The 20,472-nt window shown below is 51.6% G+C and overlaps 1 protein-coding gene across 8 annotated transcripts in view; it reads left to right on the top strand.

Annotated features, from left to right (window-relative positions):
- NCOR2 (nuclear receptor corepressor 2) overlaps positions 1 to 20,472 on the top strand; it is a 376,514-nt gene that overhangs the window by 277,393 nt on the left and 78,649 nt on the right. For all 8 annotated transcript variants that reach the window (XM_036753385.1, XM_036753345.1, XM_036753339.1 and 5 more), the window contains exon 18: positions 5,346 to 5,488. In XM_036753385.1, the coding sequence (XP_036609280.1) occupies positions 5,346 to 5,488 (143 nt within the window). The remainder of the gene's footprint in view (positions 1 to 5,345; positions 5,489 to 20,472) is intronic.

The following is a 20,472-nucleotide window of genomic DNA, read 5'->3' as shown; positions in this document are numbered from 1 at the left end:
ACGAGATGAGCCTGTGGGTCACCCGGAGCAGCAGATCCAGGCTCATCACTGGAGCACCCTCCTCACCAAGGCCCCTGAGGCCCTGGCCCCAGCAGGCACACCACACCAGAGCTCTCTCCGCCGGCTGCTCCATTTGCCTTCTGTTTTTTCCCCATAACTTGGGTTTTTTGTTGTTACTGCCGCTGCCTTTCGGGGGGACACGTGGGGAAGGTGCCCGCGGACCTGGTTGGGGGGCGGTTCGCCAGGCAGCGAGCCCTGTCCACCGCCGGCAGAGGGGGGAGAATTCCCTTCCCCGGCCCCAGCCAGGGAAGGAGGTCTTTCTCCAGGATCTACGGGGTGGGAGAAACGGCAGCCAGCCCCGCACCCCTGTCAGAAGTGACAGGCCAGGCGAGGAGCGCCAGGGGGCCTGGGAGACGCCGGAGCACAAGGACACGCTCGCCTGTGCCCCTGTCACAAGCTTCAGGCCACCGGCTCACGGCCTATCCCCCTCAACCCCCCCCTTGGCAGCTCTTGGGAGGTGGGAGGGCAGAGCTGAAAGGAGCCGGGAGCTGGGCTGCCTTCCCTCCTCCCTCCTCCCTCCTCCCTCCTCCCTCCTCCTCCCCCCTTCTCCAACCCCTCCTTCCTTTGGCGGCTCCAAGAGAAGGCAAACAGGAGGAGCGGAGCGGATGTGAGAGCAGTGAAGTCCGAGCCCCCATCTCAGACAGAAGCTGCCGCCACCGCCCGCCGCATCCCAGCGGGGCCTGCTATCGCGTCTCTAGCTGCTTTTGCTCCCTGCCTGCCGTATGTTTCGGGAAAACTTAGCGGAAGGGGAATCACGGATAAGAGAATGTGAGTGTCCTTTCAGCGGGGGGGGGGTGGGAGGGGGGGGGTAGGCTAGGTTTGTTTGGAAATGAGTTGTGGACATCCACGGAAGGGCATCTTAAGTGCGTCTGTAGAGGGATCCCCGCCTCCCCAGCCCCCTCATCCCCAGCCCTGGACCATGCCGGGCAAACTGTTGCCAGACAAGAGTCCGGGGGCTGGGGGCCGGGACCTGCCGATGACGATCTCGTGGGTGGCATCGCAGCAGGCACTCTGCTGGAGAGCCGCCGGTGCCCCTGGCTGGTGATGCTGTTGACAAACAGCACCCCCCCTCCATTACTGCTGACGGGGACAGGAACAGGGACTGGGGGTGGGCAGATTGCCCACTGATTACAGGGGATGGAAAGCAGGTGTGTCGGGGAGATTGCTGCCTCTTTTTGGGAGGCAGGGAGGAGAGTCTGATCATTCTGGGCAGCAGCTCTGCTAACAGTCTGTGATCCGAGCCCTCCCTTTCCTGGCTGTACAAACTGGATCTCCCCTGTAAGGGGGAGGGCCATCTGTGCTTGGGAAACAAGGCAGCCCTGTTGTGGGGAGTCAGAAGGACGGACACCTGGTCCTGCCTGCCACCTCTGCTGGGGTGCAGGGAGCCCGGTGGAGCTTGGTCCCTGTGCCCTCTGCCTTGGGGGCGCTGGCTCCTTTCCTGGTGATAACAGTCCCTAGGGAGCTGGCCATCAACCTTGGGCCAGGGGCAGTAGGATGGAGGGGTGGCTTGGGCCAAAGTGGACAGAGCAACCTCTGCGGAGGGACATCAGGGTCACCCTCTGAACAAGATGGCCCCATCTCTGGAAGCCTCTTTGTGCTGCCCCGGGGTGTCCCAAGGACAGGATACAGAATGAACCTCGGGGCAGCTAGACCCAGACTAGGGACCTGTGGATCTATGGGGAGCATCATCCGTCCAGGGATGTGGCTGCCACAGACTTGAGAGACCCTCCGGTCTGGGCCCTTCCCTAGTTTTTCAGATGGGGGAATTGATGCCCAGAGAGGTTAAGCATGTTGCCCATGCTCACACAGCCAGTTAATGGTACTTGGACTCAAATGTCCTAACTGCTGCTTCGGTCAGAGAGGGGCAGCTGACCTGCCTCCCCCACCCCAATGGGAAGTCTCAGCTGTTGCCCTGTGGAGTGAATTAAGGTCCTGCCTGCTTCCCCAGCCTAACGCTCAGCTGCCTGCTTATTTATTTAATTTGGAAATGTCAATACACCTTGTGGTGCAGCCTGTCCTACCATCCCCCATGGGGCTGGGCAGGGACCTGACACCCGTCTGCCCACCCACCAGCTGCCCCGCCCTGGGCTCAGGGCCTCAGGTCCGCCATGTTTGCCCTGACTTCTTTTGGCTCAGGGTTTCAAAAGGGAATGTTCCCAGCGAGACATCCTCCTGGCAAAATGGCAGCTAAGCCTTGGGCTTAGGCGGGAAAGGTCCAGGGCCTGGAGACGCTAGATCCTTCTTCCCCCTCCCCTCCCCCAGGACTCTCCTTGGGACACCTCAGAGGAACCTTCTTTCTCTCTATTCAGGGCCTCACCATGTGACCAGTGAAGTCTTCCTGGGCTGGCTGGCTGGGCTCGGGATGGCATCTACACAGAGAACTCCACAGCCTCTCACCTGGCTAAGCCTCACCTGGGGTGGGTGGAGCAGGGGTCTGTTGGCGACTGGCCTCTTCCCCTACACACACTTGGTCTCTGCCTCTCTCTGTCTCTCTCTCTCTCTCTCTCTCTCTCTCTCTCTCACACACACACACACACACACACACACTCACACTCTCTCACACACACATTCTCTTTCTCACACACACATATTCTCTCTCTCACACACACACACTCACACACTCTCTGTCTCACACACACACACATATTCTCTCTCTCTCTCACACACACACACACACACACAGATTCTCTCTCTCTCTCTCACACACACACACACACACACACACACACACACACACGGATATGGCTTCGCTCCAGGAAATCCTTTAGCCGATTCGCCCTCAAATCAAGCTGGCTGGGAGATTGTTTCGTGTATTTATATAAGGTCTAATTCAGGGCTTTCCAACCCTATGGGGATAGAAAGGTTAAGGGACTCTACCTCGTCCCCCTCCTCTCTGGCCACTCAAAAGTGGCCTGGCAGCTCTGGCTTGGACTTGAGGCTTGGGATATCCAAGGTCAAGCTGCCTGGGAGCAGAAAGATATAAATATACACGTCTGCTCTGTGTGTGTGTGTGTGTGTGTGTGTGTGTGTGTATATGTGTATGTGTGTTGGACAGATGGGCTGAGGTCTGGAAAAAATCCTTCCTGGTCAGCCTGGTCTTTGTCCTCGAGGAGGGAGGGGAGAGGCTTGAACCCAGGGTTTTGATCCAGACCCAGAAAATAGGCCCTTGGGGGACCCTCCAGCCTGGGTGAGTAGAGGACAAGTTGTTGACTTTGCTGCTGAAGGGGATGTGGGTTTGACTGGAGCTCGGGATGGTGGGAGGGCCTCCTCGCTTCCCTGCAGTGTGGATGCTGCATTGAAGGTTCCGAGGGCACACCTGCCGGGAGGGCGGGCTCCTCCTGTGACCCCTGGGCGTCCTCTCCCCCTCCATTGGCAGCGAGGCTTGCAAAGCCTCACCTCTACAGTTCCACTCCTATGGCAAGCTCTTGGGGTTGGGGACAGGGCTGGGCAATTCTCAGAAACTGTGAGTGAGAGAAGATGCTGGTCTTCGCTGATGGATGAGCATCCGCTCTGGGACTCATCCAGCCAATCCCTCCTCTATGCCAGGAGTTGTTCTGGATGCCGAGGATGGCAAGACAAAATGTAGAAGTGATTCCTGGGTTTGAGGAGCTTACATTCTATCAACAGCCCCCAGATGCCCCCACCCCTGAGCCTGGCACGTGGGCCCTCCCTATTCACTTTCTTCCTTTGAGACTTCCTATGAGAAGCCTTTCCTGACTGGGCGTCTTTGTGGGAATGGCCCCAGCCCTGGTCTCAGACACCTTGGGTTCAGATCCCACCCCTGAGGTTGACGGCCTGGGTGACCCCCTTGGGCCACAGTTACCTGTAAAAGGAGAGACATTGTGTGTGATGACCTCTGTGGTCCCTTCCATCTCTAGATCCCGATCCCCTACATTACGTATCTCCTCTCCTTCTGGTCCAAGTGCTTGGGGCTGTTGTGTGGCGAGGGACTTTGGAGGCCCCCAGAGAGAGCCGTGGGGTCAAAGGGATTCACAGAGTGGGAGGAGGAGGAGGAGGAGGAGGAGGAAGGCCGTCTGCCCTTTGAGTCCTGGAGCTTGTCAGACCCCCTTTCATGTGGTCCCAGCCCCACCAGGCACTGAACCCTCAGGGTCCTTAAAATATTCGAGGTTCATTTGTCTAGTATGGAGGCTGCTGGTCACATGGGCCGTGTGGGTAGGTGTGTGCAGGCTGTTTGTGAGGGATGTCCTGGCCCAGCCCAGCCCTGTTCCTCTTACCCCCTTCCCAAGCCTGGTGGGGAGCTGAAAACAAGGCCATGTGACATGGCCCCTTTCTGCAGCTGGGAATGCTGTGTCCAGGTCAGGGCAGCTGCCTTCCCGCTGCCCCAGGGCCTGTGTGAGGCTCGCCAGGAGAGCCAGGAATTGGGAGGGGCCGGGGGGACCCAAGCTTCTGCAGGGTGCTGGACAGAAGGCCTTTAGTCCTGAGGGACAATGAGGGAGAGGAAGGCTCCGGAGGAAAGCTCGGGCTCAGCCCCTCTCTCCTCCACTCAGGACTCTGCGTGTGCAGTCAGAAGGCCAGGCTCACCTGGGGCTGTGGGGTTCTGTGCCTGGGTCTGTGGATAGATTCGAAGGAGTCTGTGCATTTGGGGGGACCAGGAAATTACGTCTGTATCTTCACTCCCCACTAACCAAAAATGAGTACTTCCTTCCTTCCAATATTTAAAAACACAGCTCTGAGAAGTAGCCCTTAGTGATAGGCAAGAGGTGGGCTGGTCTAGCCGCGTCATTTTACAGACGAGAACATTAAGCCTTGCAAGGGGCCAGTGACTGACTGAGGTTCAGGTGCGGAGAAGGTGACATTGTTGGAATTTGAACCCAGCCACTCTGACTTCAACATCTGTTGTCTCCGTACGGTGAGGGGGGTGCACTCAGAACGCTGAGATCCTTCTCTCTCAGAGTCTACGATGCTTAATCAGGAGACTCAGTAACTCTGGTATCTGGGAATCCTCCAGCTCTGGGCCTGTCTCCTCCTCGGTCCGGTAGGGGACCTGAACTAGGTGATCCTGGATGACTTCACCTTGCTGGGCCTCAGTCTCCACATGTGCAGTAAGGGAGTTGGCCTGAGGGGCTCTCTGAGGTCCCTCTTTGCCAGCTCTGATGCCTGCCTGTGTGACATTGGGCAGCTCACATCCTTCCCAGGTCTGACTCAGCCAGCCTTGAAGGGCATCCTCTGAGTGGTGGGAGTCAGCTGCTGGGCCTCTTGCTCCAGCCAGGCGCATCTATCCAATGGACAACGCTTAACCTTTTACCTTTCCTCCCTGGCTGCAGGTCTCCTGGAACATGGGCGGAACTGGTCAGCCATCGCCAGGATGGTGGGGTCCAAGACGGTGTCTCAGTGTAAAAACTTCTACTTTAACTACAAGAAGAGACAAAATTTGGATGAAATCCTTCAGCAGCACAAGCTAAAAATGGTGAGTCCTTGACCCCCGCCCCGGGCTTCACCAGTCAGCACCACCCCACCACCGCAGAAGGGTCCTGGACAGGGCGCCAGAATGGAGGGACCTGACTCTGCAGAATCTTAGGGATTCTGGGTTCTCCAGATCTGGTCCAATCCAACAAGAAGAACTTCCTACATACAGGTTCCTCCTGGGTCAGTTATTCAGGCAGCACCATGCTAAGTGCCAGGGAAAACAAGACAAGGCTAGAGCAGCTCCGACCCTGGAGGAGCTTCTGTTTTAGTGAGACACTGGAGGTGAAGCAGAGAGAGTGCCGGGCCGGGAGTCAGGGAGACCCAAGTTCAAATCCAGCCTCACACACTCACTAGTTTTGTGACCTTGGGAGAGTCACTTAAGTTCCAGTCTGCTCATCTGTAGGACAGAGACAGCAGCAGCACAAGCCTCCTGGGGTTATTGTGAGGATCCAAGGAAATACTATTTGTCGAGTGCATAGCACGGTGCCCGGAACATAGTAGGTGCTCAATAAATGCTTGTTCCCTTCCCCCCGCAAAAATACAGGAGGCTGAGGGAGTTTCCCTTTGTCATGGGAAGGGTGATGGGCATGGCGTTAAACCCTGGCTGTGCCACTGCCTGTGCATTACCTCGCCTCCATTCCTCAGGAGCCCTTGGTCAAGGGAGTCGTGCACTCCTAACCTTTTTGTGTGTCTCGAACCCTTGGGGCAGGCAGTGAAGACACAGCAGTGCAGAGGAAGCCAGTTCTGTTGAGATGCAGGTGCCCAAATTGCTTTCATAAATTTGCAGAACCCCAAGCCTAGATGACCTTGAAGGTGCCTTTCAATCCACCAATAAACATTTACTCTTCCATTTGCTATATTTACTATGTATCTGCTATATTCTGTTTACCTTCTATTGAGTGCCAGACACGGTGCTGAGTGCCGAGGATACAAAAAAAAAAATAAATAAAGGGCAGAACCAGTCTGTGCCCTCAGGGGGCTTAGAGAACATGCAAACGAATCTCTACCAAATAAGCTGTGTCCAAGATCCCTGGGAAGGAATTTAACCGAGGGAAGACACTCGCATCAGTATGGCTTGGGACAAAAGCTTCCAGCCCCAAATCTGCGAGCCTTTAAGTTTGTGACTCTCCCTTGGTGCCTGGCACTGTGCTCAGCCTTGGGGTTCCAGAGCCAGTATGACGTGCCTGCAGGGAGCCGGCAGCCTAATGGGGGAGAGAACATATATGTAACTGAGTACACACAAGCTCTATACAGAGAAGATGGACATAAACACCAAGAGCGATTCCTGCCCTCAGGGTGCTGGCATTCCCGTAAACAGACAAGTCTCTAAAGTCTCTATGCCGTAATCTGGGGACTCATGGATGATGTCGGATAGGAGCTGAGTCTTGCTGGAAGCTAGGGATGGTGAGAAATGGATCGGAGAGGGAGAGCATTCCAGGCATGGGGGAGGGAAGGACGGGGCATTGTGATCGCTCCTGTGCTGCCCAGCCTCCTCTCTTCCTCCTCCTCCTACCCATGGCCAGTATTGAGTCCGTGGCAGCTGTCCCAGGGCCAAGGCTCAGATCCATACATCTGTACTTGTTGAGCTGGAGGGAGGGACCTCCCTTTGGTGAACTGTGAAAAAGAACCCACTGGGATGGCAGCTGAGGCCAACCCATTCTCTAGGTTGGGGCAACCAAGGAGCAGAGGGGTTTGGTGAGACGCTAGTGTGGGCTCTGCTGTCAGCCCCCTGAGAATTGGGAAGGTGGAGCTTGGGGTAGGTCTAGGCGAGCCGGGGAGGCAAAGAGCTTAGAGGTCGGTCCCTTCTCATTCTCCCAGCTGTCCTGGTGGGAGTCAGGACCCTAGCTCCAGAGCTGTAAGGGACCTCTGACACCACCGAGTTCTGTGCCTGGGTCTGTGGGTAGATGGTGCATTTGGGGGGACCAGGAAATTACATCTGTATCTTCACTCCCCACTAACCAAAAATGAGTACTTCCTTCCGTCCAATATTTAAAAACACAGCTCTGAGAAGGAGCCCTTAGTGATAGACAAGAGGTGGGCTGGTCTAGCCGAGTCATTTTACAGACGAGAAAATTAAGCCTTGCAAGGGGCCAGTGACTGACTGAGGTTCAGGTGCGGAGAAGGTGACATTGTTGGAATTTGAACCCAGCAACTCTGACTTCAAAATCTGTTGTCTGCAGTGCATCAGCACTGGTTTTATCCCTAGAAAACTACATGGGATTTTAAGTACATGACTCCCATTTCCACCAATTTAGTGAAGCTTAACAAAAACCTAGATTACATGCTTGTGTTGAAGACACAAACGTGGGGTTTGGGAGAGCGCTTGGTTCCACTAGCCAGGGACCTTTTGGGGTTGGGATGCTTGATTTTGACTTTCAGTTCCCCGTCCTGTTGGGGCTCACGTTGGCTATTTCCCAGCAGCTGCCTGAGGCCCAGAGAGGGCAGTCAGTGTGCCTAGTGACACACAGCAAGAGGCAGGGGGCTGGTTGGAGGGTGAGGCAGCTCAGATTCCATACAGCCTCCAGGCTTGCCAACCTCATCCCGCTTGAGCCATCAGGTGCTTGGGGGAAGGAGGAGGAGGAGGTGAAGACAGAACCACTGACTCACACAGGAATTTCATCTTGTCAGCCTGAAGGAATGAAAAGCTTGAGCTGCTCTTTCTCTGGGCCAGGCTGAACGGTCTCCCTCCCCCAGCCCCTTCACCTCTGTGCTCTAGAAAGCCTGGTCTCGCAGCCCCTCAGTACCTGAGGACTGTGGAAGGGGGCACCCGTCATCGGTGAACCCAGGCGCCCGGCCTGTCCTTCTGGCCATGTAAGGGCTTTTGGGATGGACGGATCAGTAAAGCCAGGGATAGTTTTGTGCTGAAATACTGACGGTGTTTCCAGGATGGTATCCGGTGCTTAGCCCAGGGCCGGGCACACAGTATGAATGTGGATTGGTTGATTATCCCGATCTTGTAGATGCAGACAGGCCTTTATGGGATAGGTTGGCACTGGAAAGAGACTGCAGTCATCTACCAATTCTGAGCACCTCATCCCCCATTTCAGAGGAGATTGAGGTAGAGAAGTGCCCAGGTTTACATAGGTGGCCTGCACCAGAGGTCCTGTAGCGGTAGAACCAGGGAACCCCTCCCCCTGCCGTTGGCCTCACCCCCATCCCGTCATCATTTTGGAATGACTGGGGTTGGGGGGGGGGCTCCTTCTCACCATCCCTCTGAATTTCTCCATTTGGGTCAGACTTAAGAATTCAGTGGCACTCCCAGTGCGGGGACGCCTTCTATCAATGCAGATAGATTGACCCCTGCTCCTCAAGAGCACAGAGAGGCCAAGTGGCTTGCTCATGGTCACCCTGCTGGTCTGTGTCCCAGGCAGGACTTGAACCCGGGTCCTCCTGACTCCAGAGCCACACTACCATCCTGTCTCCATATTCTCTTCTAATTACATATTCAAAAGGTCAGTGATTTCATCTGTCAGAGCTCTCTCTTATTCCCCCTCCCCGCTCCCTCTCCTTTCTTCCTCTCTCTCTTTCCCCCTCCTCCTCTCCCTCCCCCTCTCCTCTCTTCTCCCTCCCTCCCTGCCAGCTCCTTCCTCTCCCTTTCTATCTCTCTGTCTCCTTCTCCCTCCCCCTCGCCCCCTCCACCTCTCCTTCCCCTCTGGCCCCTTCTTCTCCCATCCCCCCAGCGCTCTCCTCTCCCTTTCTATCTCTCTGTCTCTCTCTGTTTCCTTCCCTCTCTCTCTCCCCAGACCATGCCACCTACGGCTTAGCAGGCTTTAAGACAGTTGGTGGGGCCATTGGACGTCAGCGCCCCTTGGCCTAGTTCTGGTGTTTGGCCTGTCCCAGTTCAGCTGGGTTGCCCTTTGAGCACACAGCCCCATTGCCAGGCTCACACTTGCTCTGCTGGAGCCTGCCAGGGCCTCAGATAGCCTGGGGCTATCTCTGGCTCACAGTGACGCGTCCCAATGACAGATTCTCCCTGGGATGCCGACCAACTTGGGCAGTTCCCCGTACCTCAGTTTCCTTATCTTGTGTGTGTGTGTGTGTGTGTGTGTGTGTGTGTGTGTGTGTGTGTAAGGCACTAAGGTCTCTTTCCAGCTCGAGATCTGTGTAGTGGGAATGGGTGGGGGGAGAGCCTGGGGTAGTGGCAGCTTCTAAAGTCCCCACAGCCCTGTGCATCTAGTATTTCATTTGGACCTCACGGTGGCTCTGGAAAGGGAGAGGCTCCCATCACCCTTCATTTTACAGGTGAGGATACTGAGGGAGCCCAAGTGACTTGCCCAGGGTCACACAGCTAGTAAGAAAGCATCAGAAGCCGAGTCTGAACCCAGGTCTTCCTGCCTCTGCATCCAGCACTTTGTCCACTGAGATACCTAGCCATAATTATCCGCTGCCAGAGGGATCCCAAGATGTCAGTAAATGTACAGAAAAGCAGCTATTTTATCACCTGGACACTAGTCCGGAGAAAATTAAATTGGGGGGGGGGGAGGAGGCAATCAGTGTTAAGTGACTTGCCCAGGGTCACATGGCTAGTCCTGACTCCAGGCCTGGTGCAATCCCATCAACTCTAAGATGAGAAGAATCCTAACAAAACTGCTGACATTTCAGAGGCCTCTTCTGAGCCAAGAAGACCAGGCTCCAAGGCCTGCCTCTGACACTTCTGGCTGTGTGACCCTGGGCCAGTCACTGAACCTCTGTGCCAAAGGCTGCGCTCTAAGACTGCAGAAAGCATGCCAGCCTGCAGTGGTGGAGGGAGCTTCCTCTTCAGGGAGTTTTCCAGTGAAATCACAGGACCAGACTAAATGTCCTCACCACTTGAGGGGCAGTTTGCCATTTACAAAGCCTTTCCACAACCCAGTGAAGAGGTAAGGATGGCCTGTTAGCTACCATTAAGCCTCAGTTTCCACACGCTCGTAGCATTGTGTAGCAGATCCAAGGAGGTCATGTCTTTGGAGAGCCTGGTTAGTGAGGGAGGATCAGTACTGACCTGCCCACTTCAAAGCGAAGATGAGATCGGGGACTGTAGATTCAGTTGTGGGCCGGATTTTTGTCAGAAAAGAGGTGAAAGAATTGGCCTAATGTCACCAAATTGAGCCCAGTGGAGAGACGGGATTGGAACCCAGGATCCTGCCCCTTCCACGGATAATGCATGTGACGTGCTTCGAAAAAACTTGAAGAACTAGAGAAATGTCAGGGATTACTGTATATGATGACTGTTAATTTTTGGTTCAGACTCTGATGTCATCGATTGGAGAAGAAAGTAGATTGACGCCTGTTCCACGGTCCATAATCTTGGAGATTCCCTGCAGGGGTCAGTGTGATGGGGGGGGGAGGGAGAGCTGGCATCAAGAGGTGAAGGGATTAAGTGACTTGCCCAGAGTCATTACAAATAGTAAGACTTGAACTCAGGTCTTCCTACCTTGATAACCTCCTTTCTCCTCCACAATTAATAAGAGCTAGGGTCATGATTTGAAGCCATGTCTCCTCCCCATTAGTAATGCTGGGCTGTCTTTTTGCTTCAGCCCCTTGGAGAGTCAGAAATAGGTAGCAGAGAGTTCCATGGATAGGCAGATCCCCCAGTCTATGCCCTGCCCCCATCATCTCTGCAGCAGAGCTCCCTCTCTCAGTGACCTCTCATTAGAAAGGCCCACGAGAAGGCCTCAGTTCAGTCTTTGCCTTTGGTCTTCACTATGCTAGTCTGTTTAACTTAAATATGTGTGTGTGTGTGTGTGTGTGTATGTGCATCTTTACACTTTTCTCTCCTGTTTTTACATCACCTATGTTTCTAAGCATTTCCCTCCCCATCCTAGAAAACCCTCCTTTATAACAGAGAACCAAAAGGGGTGGGGGAAGTCAGCAGAATTAAGCAGCACATTGAAAACCCCTCCCTGTGTAGCTTTTCTGCACCCAGAGTCCCCTGCTTCTGCAAAAAAAAAAAGGGGAGGGAAGGAAGCAAGTACCTTCCTTTGGCTCTTTGAGGCTGAGCTCAGTTTTTCTGGTTTCATAGCCTTTAGATTCAGTTCTTTGGTTGGAGCTGTTCTTGTCTGTGTAGGTGAGGTCATTCTCTATGGCATCTTCCTGGTTCTGCTCACGTGCTTCTGCATCAGTTCATATAAGTCGTCCTTGACTTCGCCTTCTTCATAAGTCACTGTTTCATGTACTGCAGTTTGGCCAAATGAGAGAGCTGGAAGGGACCTCCAGGGCTGTCTGGTTCACTCTTGGCATTCTTCAGATGAGGCCCAGAGAGGTCCCAACAGTAGTTTTGAGTGACCTCAGAACACATGTACATACACATACATGCTTATTTTGCAGGTGAGGAAGCTGTGGCTGAAGCTCACACACAATTCAGGAGGGTCCGAGTAGACCTGGAACCCAGGGCCTCTGACTTCACAGGCAGGGTTCTTCCCTGCCCCCCCCCCCTTTAACATAGGCTTCTGGGTTTGGTTTTTGCTTCTGCCTTCTAAATTCTACGTAGGGAGGAGGACATGCCCGTGGGTGTGAAGGGGCAAGTGGCCTGGCTCCGGGGCAGCGGCTCATGAGCCCTGCCTGATGCTCATCTTTTCCTCCTGGCCCCGTCACTGTGCCCAGCTCTCCCTCTCCTCCTCCCTGGTCCTGAGCAGCCTCACTTGAATGCTCCACCTGTCTCACCCCCTGGGGCTCGTGACCTCCAAGCAGAAGACACCCAGGATAGGCCAGACCTTTGTGACCACTGGCTAAGGCTGCTCCCGTCTTCCCGCTGTCTCTTCCCTGGGCCCCGGCACGGGGCTGTCCAGGTTTCCTCATGGGCACTGCTATTCATATCCAGCACGGTCCTGGGCTCTGAGAATTTCAGGGCCTCAGAGCAGCTGGTGGGAGCCAGGGCCTGGGAATGGGAAGGGTGATTAGCTCACAGTCATAGAGCAAGGGCTAGACAGGACTCAGAGGCCATCTCACCCAGCCCCTTCCTCCTCTGTATCAGGAAAATGGAGCCCTGGGCGAGGGGAGGCCCTTGCCCATGGTCACATGGGCAATGATTGGTGGTCACTCAATGACAGAATCATAGATGGAGAGCTGGGAGGGACCTTGGAGGCCATTTAGGCCAACCTCTTCCTTTTACGGAGGAGGAAACTGAGGCACCCAGAGTCACACAAGTAGTGTCAGAGGGAGGATTTGAACCCAGATCCCTTGACTCCAAAGGTGGGCAGTGAGTCAGAGGCAGATCTGTTTTCAAGTCCAGCTGCTTTCCCCCACCACACCCCTACTGTTGCTAGTCTTTGGTGTCTGTTTCTTTTCTTACTTTCTTTTTTTAAATAAACAAACTCTGGTGGCCTCTGGACATTTCCTCCCAGAGCTGCCCGTACCTCCAGCTTCCTGTCTGTAAATTGGGTATCCCACATCTGCCATAGCCAGCATACGAGGCTGGATGTTCTCAGTGCCTTCTCTTAGTCTCTGCGTTCACCTTCTTGCCAGCTGGGCCAGCGATCCAGGGCCAGGCCTTCAAAGTCACATCGCTTCTCCTGCCCTTAAAAGGAGCAGTCACATCCCTTAGAGGGACCCTCGTGTAGCATAAAGAGCAGTGAACTTAGAGTCAAGGGGTCTGGGTTCAAATCCCAGCTCTTATGTTGCCTGCCTGTGTGACCCTGGGCAGGCTGCTGACCTTCCGTGGGCCTCAGTTCCCTCATCTGTAACGAAGGGGAGTAAATTTGGGAGGGAGCCCCTAAATCCTGTTAGGTGTTTTATCGTCTTTATTCCTCCCCTCAGAGAGAGCGCTCAGTGAAGGCAGGGGGCTCACTATTGCTGTTAATGATACAAGTGATGTTAACGTAGTCTACAGAATACTGCTGTGTAGGCTGCGTTGTATTTATTTAAATATTGTATATCTAAAATATATATTATAACATTATTGATAATAACAATGCATTTTAAAACATTCTCATTGGGTGTTCACAGCACACTACCCAAAGGGGTTCTAGGACGTCTGCTCCGATTCTTAGGGAGACAAGAATCCTAAATCTGCCTCTGCGTCCCGCCCAGTTCATGGTCCTCAGAGTGCTCAGAGGTGTGCCTCCCCCCACCCCACCCCCGGCCATCTGGCCCAGAGGGGAGCTCCGCTTTGTGAGCCGACTTGCCCGAGTTAGCTCTGTCCTCTGAGGCCTGACAGACCAAGTGTCCTCCGTCCATCCCTTCATCGAGCTCTGAGTCTTCCCTTCTCCAGGATCCACTTTGCCCATCCCTTCATCTTGTCCTCATGGGCCCGTCTGGCTGCATGTTAAACTCTCACTCATTTTAGAGAAACAAACTTCCCTCGCCCCTTAGGGGAAACCGAAGCCCCCTGCCCCAGGCTTGGTCCCTGGGGCTCCAGGACAGAAGGCAGCCTCTCCCCCCAGCCTGGCCCATCTGAAGAGGTGGCTCCTGGCATGGCCGTTTGGCTGGCCCAGGGAAGAGGGGAAGAAACATTGGGTCGGGGCCTTTGAAGTCGGTGCAGTGAGTGTCATCTCGCAGCCCTGATTCTCACAGGATCCAGCCAGAGCATTGTTACGTGGGAAGTCAGCAGGAAGCCGCTCTTGGGGTGGTGCTTGTTTGCCTTAGTGAGGGTTATATAATCGCTGGCATCTGTGCCTAGTTTCCTTTATTTATTTATTTATGTTGGCTAGGCTTCACTCCTCCCTCCCAGGTCCTGGAGCTCGAGTAGAAACTGATACGCACAGGCTGCCGAGCCTGCCTCCGGGAGCCCTCCTGGGTCTCTTCATTCAGATCAGCTCCAGTCAACAAGCAGTGATTATGTGCTGACTGCATGCGAGGACCCCTCTGCTGGGCCCTGGTGATCAGAGCTGGAGGGACCTCAGAGGCCACCGAGTCCAGCCTGGCTGAGGCCCTGGGAAGGGAAGCCACAAGCTTCAGGTCACATAAGGCAGGCATCAAAGGTGGGGGTTATACCCCAGTCACGGGGCCATAGGGCCACAGACTTAGAGCCGTTGTTTCACAGACAAGGCAATGGAGGCCCAGGGAGGGTGAGTCGCAAATGACTAGAGGCTGAATTTGAACCCAGGTCCTCTGACTTAAATCCAGCCATCTTTTTACCGTAACACCCAGCCTCCCTATGGAGACAAAAATGAAGCTGCCCTCAGGGAGCTTATGTTCTCCTAGCAGAATACATGTGTTCTGATGATAAATACAAAACCTGCACAATGTAATTAGAGGCAGGAGGCAGGGAAGAATCCTAATGACAGCAGTCATCAAGAGGGGCCTTCTGTAGAGCTGAGCCTACGAGAGTCAGGTGGTCAGTCAGGAAGCACTTATTAAGCACCCGCTGTGTGCTAGGCGTTGTGTGAAGCACTGGGGATACAAAGAAGGACAAAAATCAGCCCCTGCTTTTGAGGAACTCAGGATCTGATGAAGAGCTGTGGCTCCTAGTGGTGGCTGTGTAGGGAGAGGCAGGCTTGGGGAGGCGGGAGATTCTCTCTTGAGACCTGTTCTGCCCATTTCTGTGTCCCCCGTTATTTCCGTGAGTGTCTCAGCATCTCACCCTCCCAAGGTGGCCCTCTGCCCCGTGGCTGCAGCCACTGTTTGTGCCCTGGCATCTGTTCTAAGCTCATGGCTCATAGATCCAGAGCTGGAGGGCCCGTCCTTCCGCAGGCAGCGCCTCCGCCAAGATGACCCAGGGCTTGAGTGAATGGCGGATCTGCGCTTGCGCAGCATGCCCAGCGCTCTTCAATCTCGGTGGCGGGGCTGGCTGGGGAAGCCTAGGGACCCCTTTTCAGAGTCGTGTTTTTAAATGCATAAATAAAGTACACAGGATTATGAAAGGAAGCCCCCTGTGGTGATACACAGTTACTTACATATACATACATATATAAAATTTAAAAACAAATGTATATCATACGTATACAGGTACATGCATACATACATATGTATACACACACATATGAGAGTGAGTGTTGGTTTATTGGACCTCAGGTTAAGAACCTTGCTTCACACCAAATGTTCTCTTCTCTGGCCCTTACTTTGCTCCCCTTCAAAGCTGCTGAGGAATGGCAAAGACACCATACTTGGTATCAACAGATTTCTCCTCCCCCCTCCCCACCAAGAACAAGCAACAAAGCAGCCCTCCCATGGAAGAGCCCCAGGCCCTTGTAGCAAGAGACTTTTAGATCTCCTTGCACCCCCAGTACGTGGCACTTTGTCCCCAGGAGTTGTGGTGGGGAGTTGTCAAGTCTCTGTTGTACCCCCAACTGCCCCAAGCGTTGGGTTGTCTTGGAGCTTAGGAACACTCCCCCCCAGTTGTCTTGATTCTATTTTCGGCTCCCCAAAGGCAGTGTCTTAAAGTGGCTTTTGTCTGGCCCCAAATGCTAACAGTCCTCCTCAGATAAAAATAGATTGGAAGAGAAGTAAAATCCCCCACACAACTCTCTGCTCACAATTCCCCCCGCCAGAGCTCCAGTGGGAACCCTTCCTGTTTAGGGCCAGAGTGGGGAGGGGACGAGGATGGTGGCTGCCCTGGGGCCTCCACTGCTACTGAGGGGAGATAAATGGTGCCTCTTCCTGATGGTGCTTGAGAGACATACTTGTTTCCCCATGTGTTTAGGAGTATGGAATCTTTTTTATTCCCCCCCCAATTTATTTTTATCATTCTTTTCTTTTTATAGAGTTCCAAATTCTCTCCCTCCATCTGACCGTTCCCCCACCCACTGAGTAGGCAAGCAAAATATTGTCAGTTATACATGCAAGCTCAGGTAGAACTTTTTCACATTAGCCATATCAACAAAACAAGCAAAAAAAAAAAAAGCAGGAAAATTCTATTTCACTCTGGAGCTGGAGAGCATTTTTTCATCTCGAGTCCTTTGGAACTGTCTCAGATCATGGTATTGAACAGAACAGCCAAGTCTGTTGAAGTGGTTCATCGTACAACATACTGTTACTTTGCACAGTGATCTCCTGGTTCTTCTCACTTCACTTTGCATCAGTTACATAGCTCTTGCCATGTTTTTTCTGAAACTATCCCCCTCATCATTTCCCACAATGCAGTAATATTTCATCACAATCATGGGACCCAACTTAGCCATTCCCCAATTGATGAGCATCCCCTTGATTTCTAGTTCTTTGCCACCACAAAAAGAGCCACTATAAATATTCTTGTACCTGTGGGTCCTTTTCCTTTTCTTTTGCTGTCTTTGGGATACAAACCTAACAGTGGTGTATTGCTAGGTCAGAGGGTACACACAGTTGTGTAACCCTTTGGGCATGGTTCCAAATTGTTCTCCAGAATGGTTGGATCAGTTCACAACTCCACCAACCGTGTATTAGTGTCATTTCTTTTCCACATCCCCTCTAGCATCTGTCATTTCTGATAGGTGTGAGGTGGTATCTCAAGAGTTATTTTCGTTTGCATTTCTCTAATCAGTAATGAGTTAGAGCATTTATTTCAGATGACTATACATAGCTTTGATTTCTTCTTCCAAAAACTGCCTGTTCGTATCCTTTGACCACTTATCAGTCAAGAATGATTCTCATTTTTATAAATTTGACACAATTCCCTGTATATTTGAGAAATGAGGCCTTTATCAGAGAAACTTGCTGAAAAATTTTTGATGTTACTTCATTATCTGTGGTACCTTTTAGCAAAATATACTTTCCCTGATCATCTCTTTTAATTAGGTCAGTTTTTGCTTTTGCTTTTTCTGAGACCATAATTGCTATTCCTGCCTTTTTATTACTTCACCTGAAGTAGAATAGATTCTGTTCCAGCCCTTTATTTTAACTCTGTGTGTATGTTTCTGTTTCCAGTGTGTCTCTTGTAAAAATCATATTGTTGGATTCTGGTTTCTAATCCATTCTGCTATCTGCTTCCATTTTATGGGTGAGCTCATCCCATTTACATTCACAGTTATGATTACTGTGTATTTCCCTCCATCCCGTCCTCTTCTGTTTCTTCCTCTCTCTTTTTTATTCTGTCCTTCCTCAAAACTCTATTTTTGCTTCTAATCTGCCTTCCCTTTTATCATCCCCTACCCCTTTCTCTTTTCCCCTTCCCATACTATTTCCCTATTTGAGTAAGAGATTTCTATGTAGAATTCTGTTCTGTGTGTGTGTGTGTGTGTGTGTGTGTGTGTGTGTTCTCTTCTCTCTTTGAACCAATTCGATAAGGGTGAGGTTCAAGCATTGCCTGCTGCTGCCCCATTTTCTCCTCCACTGTAAAAGCTCTTCCTTAGGAGCCTCTTTTATGTGTGAAAAATTCCCCCATTGTATCTCTCTCTCCCTGCATCTTCCAATTCATCCCTCTTTCTCACCCCTTAATTTTTGGGGAGATCATCCCAACGTAACTGAAGCCATACCCTCTGTCTGCGTAGAATCCTTCTAACTGATCTCAAAATGATAAGGTTCTGTCTCATCTTCTCATACAGAAATGTAAATAGTTTAACTTCAGACTTCATTAAGAGACTTGTGACTACTCTTTCATGTTTACCTTTTTATGCTTCTCTTGAGTCTTATGTTTAAATGTCAAATGTTCTATTCAGCTCTGGTCTTTCATCAAGAATGCTTGAAAGTTCTCTATTTGATAAAATGTCTGGTTTTTCACCCCTTAAGGATTATACTCATTTTTGCTGGGTAGGTGATTCTTGGTTGTAATCCTAGCTCCTTTGCCTTCTGGAATATCATATTCCAACCCTTCTGCTCCTTTAATGTGGAAGCTGCTCAGTCTTGTGTGATTTTGATTGTGCTTCATGATATTTCAGTTATTTCGTTTTGACTGCTTGTGATATTTTCTCCTTGACCTGGTTGCTCTGAAATTTGGCTATGATATTGCTGGGAGTTTTCATTTTGGGATCTCTTTAAGGAGGTAATTGGTAAATTCTTTCAATTTCTATTTTACCCTCTGTTTTTAAATATTAAGGCATTTTCTGTATAATTTCTTGAAATACTATGTCTAGGCTTTGGGTTTTTTTAAGTCAAGGCCTTCAGATAGTTCCGTAATGCTTAAATTTTCTCTCCTTGATCTGTTTTCTAGGTCAGTTGTTTTTTTGATGAGATATTTCATATTTTCTGCAATCTTTTCATTCTTTTCACTTTGTTTTATTGTTTCTTGATGTTTCATGGAGTCATTAGCTTCCACTTGTCCAATTCAGATTTTTAAGGAATTATTTTCTTCAGCGAGCTTTTGTACCTCCTTTTCTATTTGGCCAATTCAGCTTTTTAAGGAGTTTTTTTCTTCAGTTAATTTATGTGCCTCTTTTACCACTAGGCCAATTCTGTTTTTTAAGGTGTTATTTTCTTCAGTGTTTTTTGTGCCTCTGCTACCAGGCTGTGAATTCTTGTTTCACAATTTTCTTGCATCATTCTCATTTCTTTTCCCAATTTTTCCTCTACCACTCTTATCTCTTTCTTTAACTCTCTAGGAATTCTTGTTGAGCTTGTGTCCAATTAGCATTTTTCTTTGAGGCTTTTTTGTAACGGCATTCGTATTGTTGTCTCATTCTAAGTTTGTGTCTCAGTCTTTCCTGCCACCATAGTAAACTTTTTTGGTTGAATTCCTTTTTGTTGTTTGCTCATTTTCCCAGCCTATTTCTTGACTTTGAAGTTTATGTTAAAGTTGGGCTCTGCTCACCTGGGGCTGAGGAGGCGCTCTTCCAAGCTTTAGGCTTTTGGTGCTGCTACTTTCAGAGCTAGTTCCAGGGGTCTGCAAGTTTTTGGTGCTTCTAAGGTGCTGTGATCCAGCCAGAAGTGTGGTCACTGCTGTCCTGGTCTGCATCCCAGGAAGGGCCTTTGCTCCTCTGCAGCCACAAGCTCGGTGCTTGAACCCTGAGCAGGGCCCCTACTTGTTTGTGAATCTCTAGGCTTTTCCTCTCTGCCCTGGAACTGTGAGCCAGAACTGCTGTGGACAGTAGAGTTACCAGTCAACGCCAGCTGTAGCCAGTGCCTGCAGAAGGTCCCCTGGAATCTCTTTCTGACCAGTTGTCCAAGCGGCTGCTGTTGTGCCCTGGGGCGGCCCCCTCCTGAGTGTCACAGACCTTTCCTGCTGACCTCCTAATTTGTCATAGGCTGGAAAAATGTCTCACTGTCGCCTTTTGTTGACTCTGCTGCTCCAAAATTTGATTTGAGGCATTATTTTAAAGTTGTTTAAAAGGGAATATTGGAAGAGTTCAGCCGGGTTTCCATCTGTAGTCTGCCATCTTGGCTCCCCTGCTAGCTCAGAAGGGGAAAGGGGAAAAATCTTGTTCTGGATTTGAACTGGGTCATTGGGGGCAGTGAAACGGGGGCCAGAAAGGGATCTTGGAGGAGCCCAGTTCTCAGTGAGAGAGGGAGCCAGATTAGATGGCCACAGAGATCTTTTCTAACTCTCTCGCTCTAGTCCTGTGATCCTGTGACCTTGGGCAAGTCATGTACCTGAGTTTCCTCACCTGTAGAATGAAGGGGTTAGACCAGATGAATAATGTTCTGAGGTCCCTGGTGGAGCCAGTTAAGTACCATGGAGGTGGGGTGGGGGTGGGGTGGGGGTGGCCAGGGCCTGTGTGGTTAGAGCACCTTAAGTTTGGTAGACAGTTACTATTCTTTTACTTAATGTGTGACTTTAGGTGTATTTGTAACGTAGCATCATAAACCAAGAGATCCCTGAGGAGGACCACTCACCCATTTTACAGATGTGGAAACAGAGGCTCAGAGTCCGTGACTTGCCCGTGACACCTACTTAGTGTCCTGTGGTGGGACTTGAACTCACGTCTTCCTGACTCCAGGAAACTGAGGCCGTGCCTGTTGACCAGGCCACATGGGGCCTTGGAGTAGTCTTAGCCTCCCCTGGTCTCGTGTCTTCTGCCAAGACAGGCTTCACCTCCATCGGATAGAGGAGGGGCACTCCTGGGGCAGCCTCCTCCCCGGTGACTTTGCAGAGTGTCCACACCTCCTGCAACTTTGGAGTCTTGTGAGTCTAACAGAGGAGAAGGAACAATCAGCAAGCACAGGCAGCCTTCCCCAGCCCCTCTCAGTTACAGTGCCTTCCCTCTGGTAATTACTTCCTAT

Source organism: Trichosurus vulpecula, chromosome 1 (genome assembly GCF_011100635.1).
Source record: "Trichosurus vulpecula isolate mTriVul1 chromosome 1, mTriVul1.pri, whole genome shotgun sequence".
In the NCBI taxonomy this organism is placed as follows: Eukaryota; Metazoa; Chordata; class Mammalia; order Diprotodontia; family Phalangeridae; genus Trichosurus; species Trichosurus vulpecula.
Note: the sequence above shows the minus strand (reverse complement) of the source record. Positions and strands in the feature narration are given on the sequence as shown.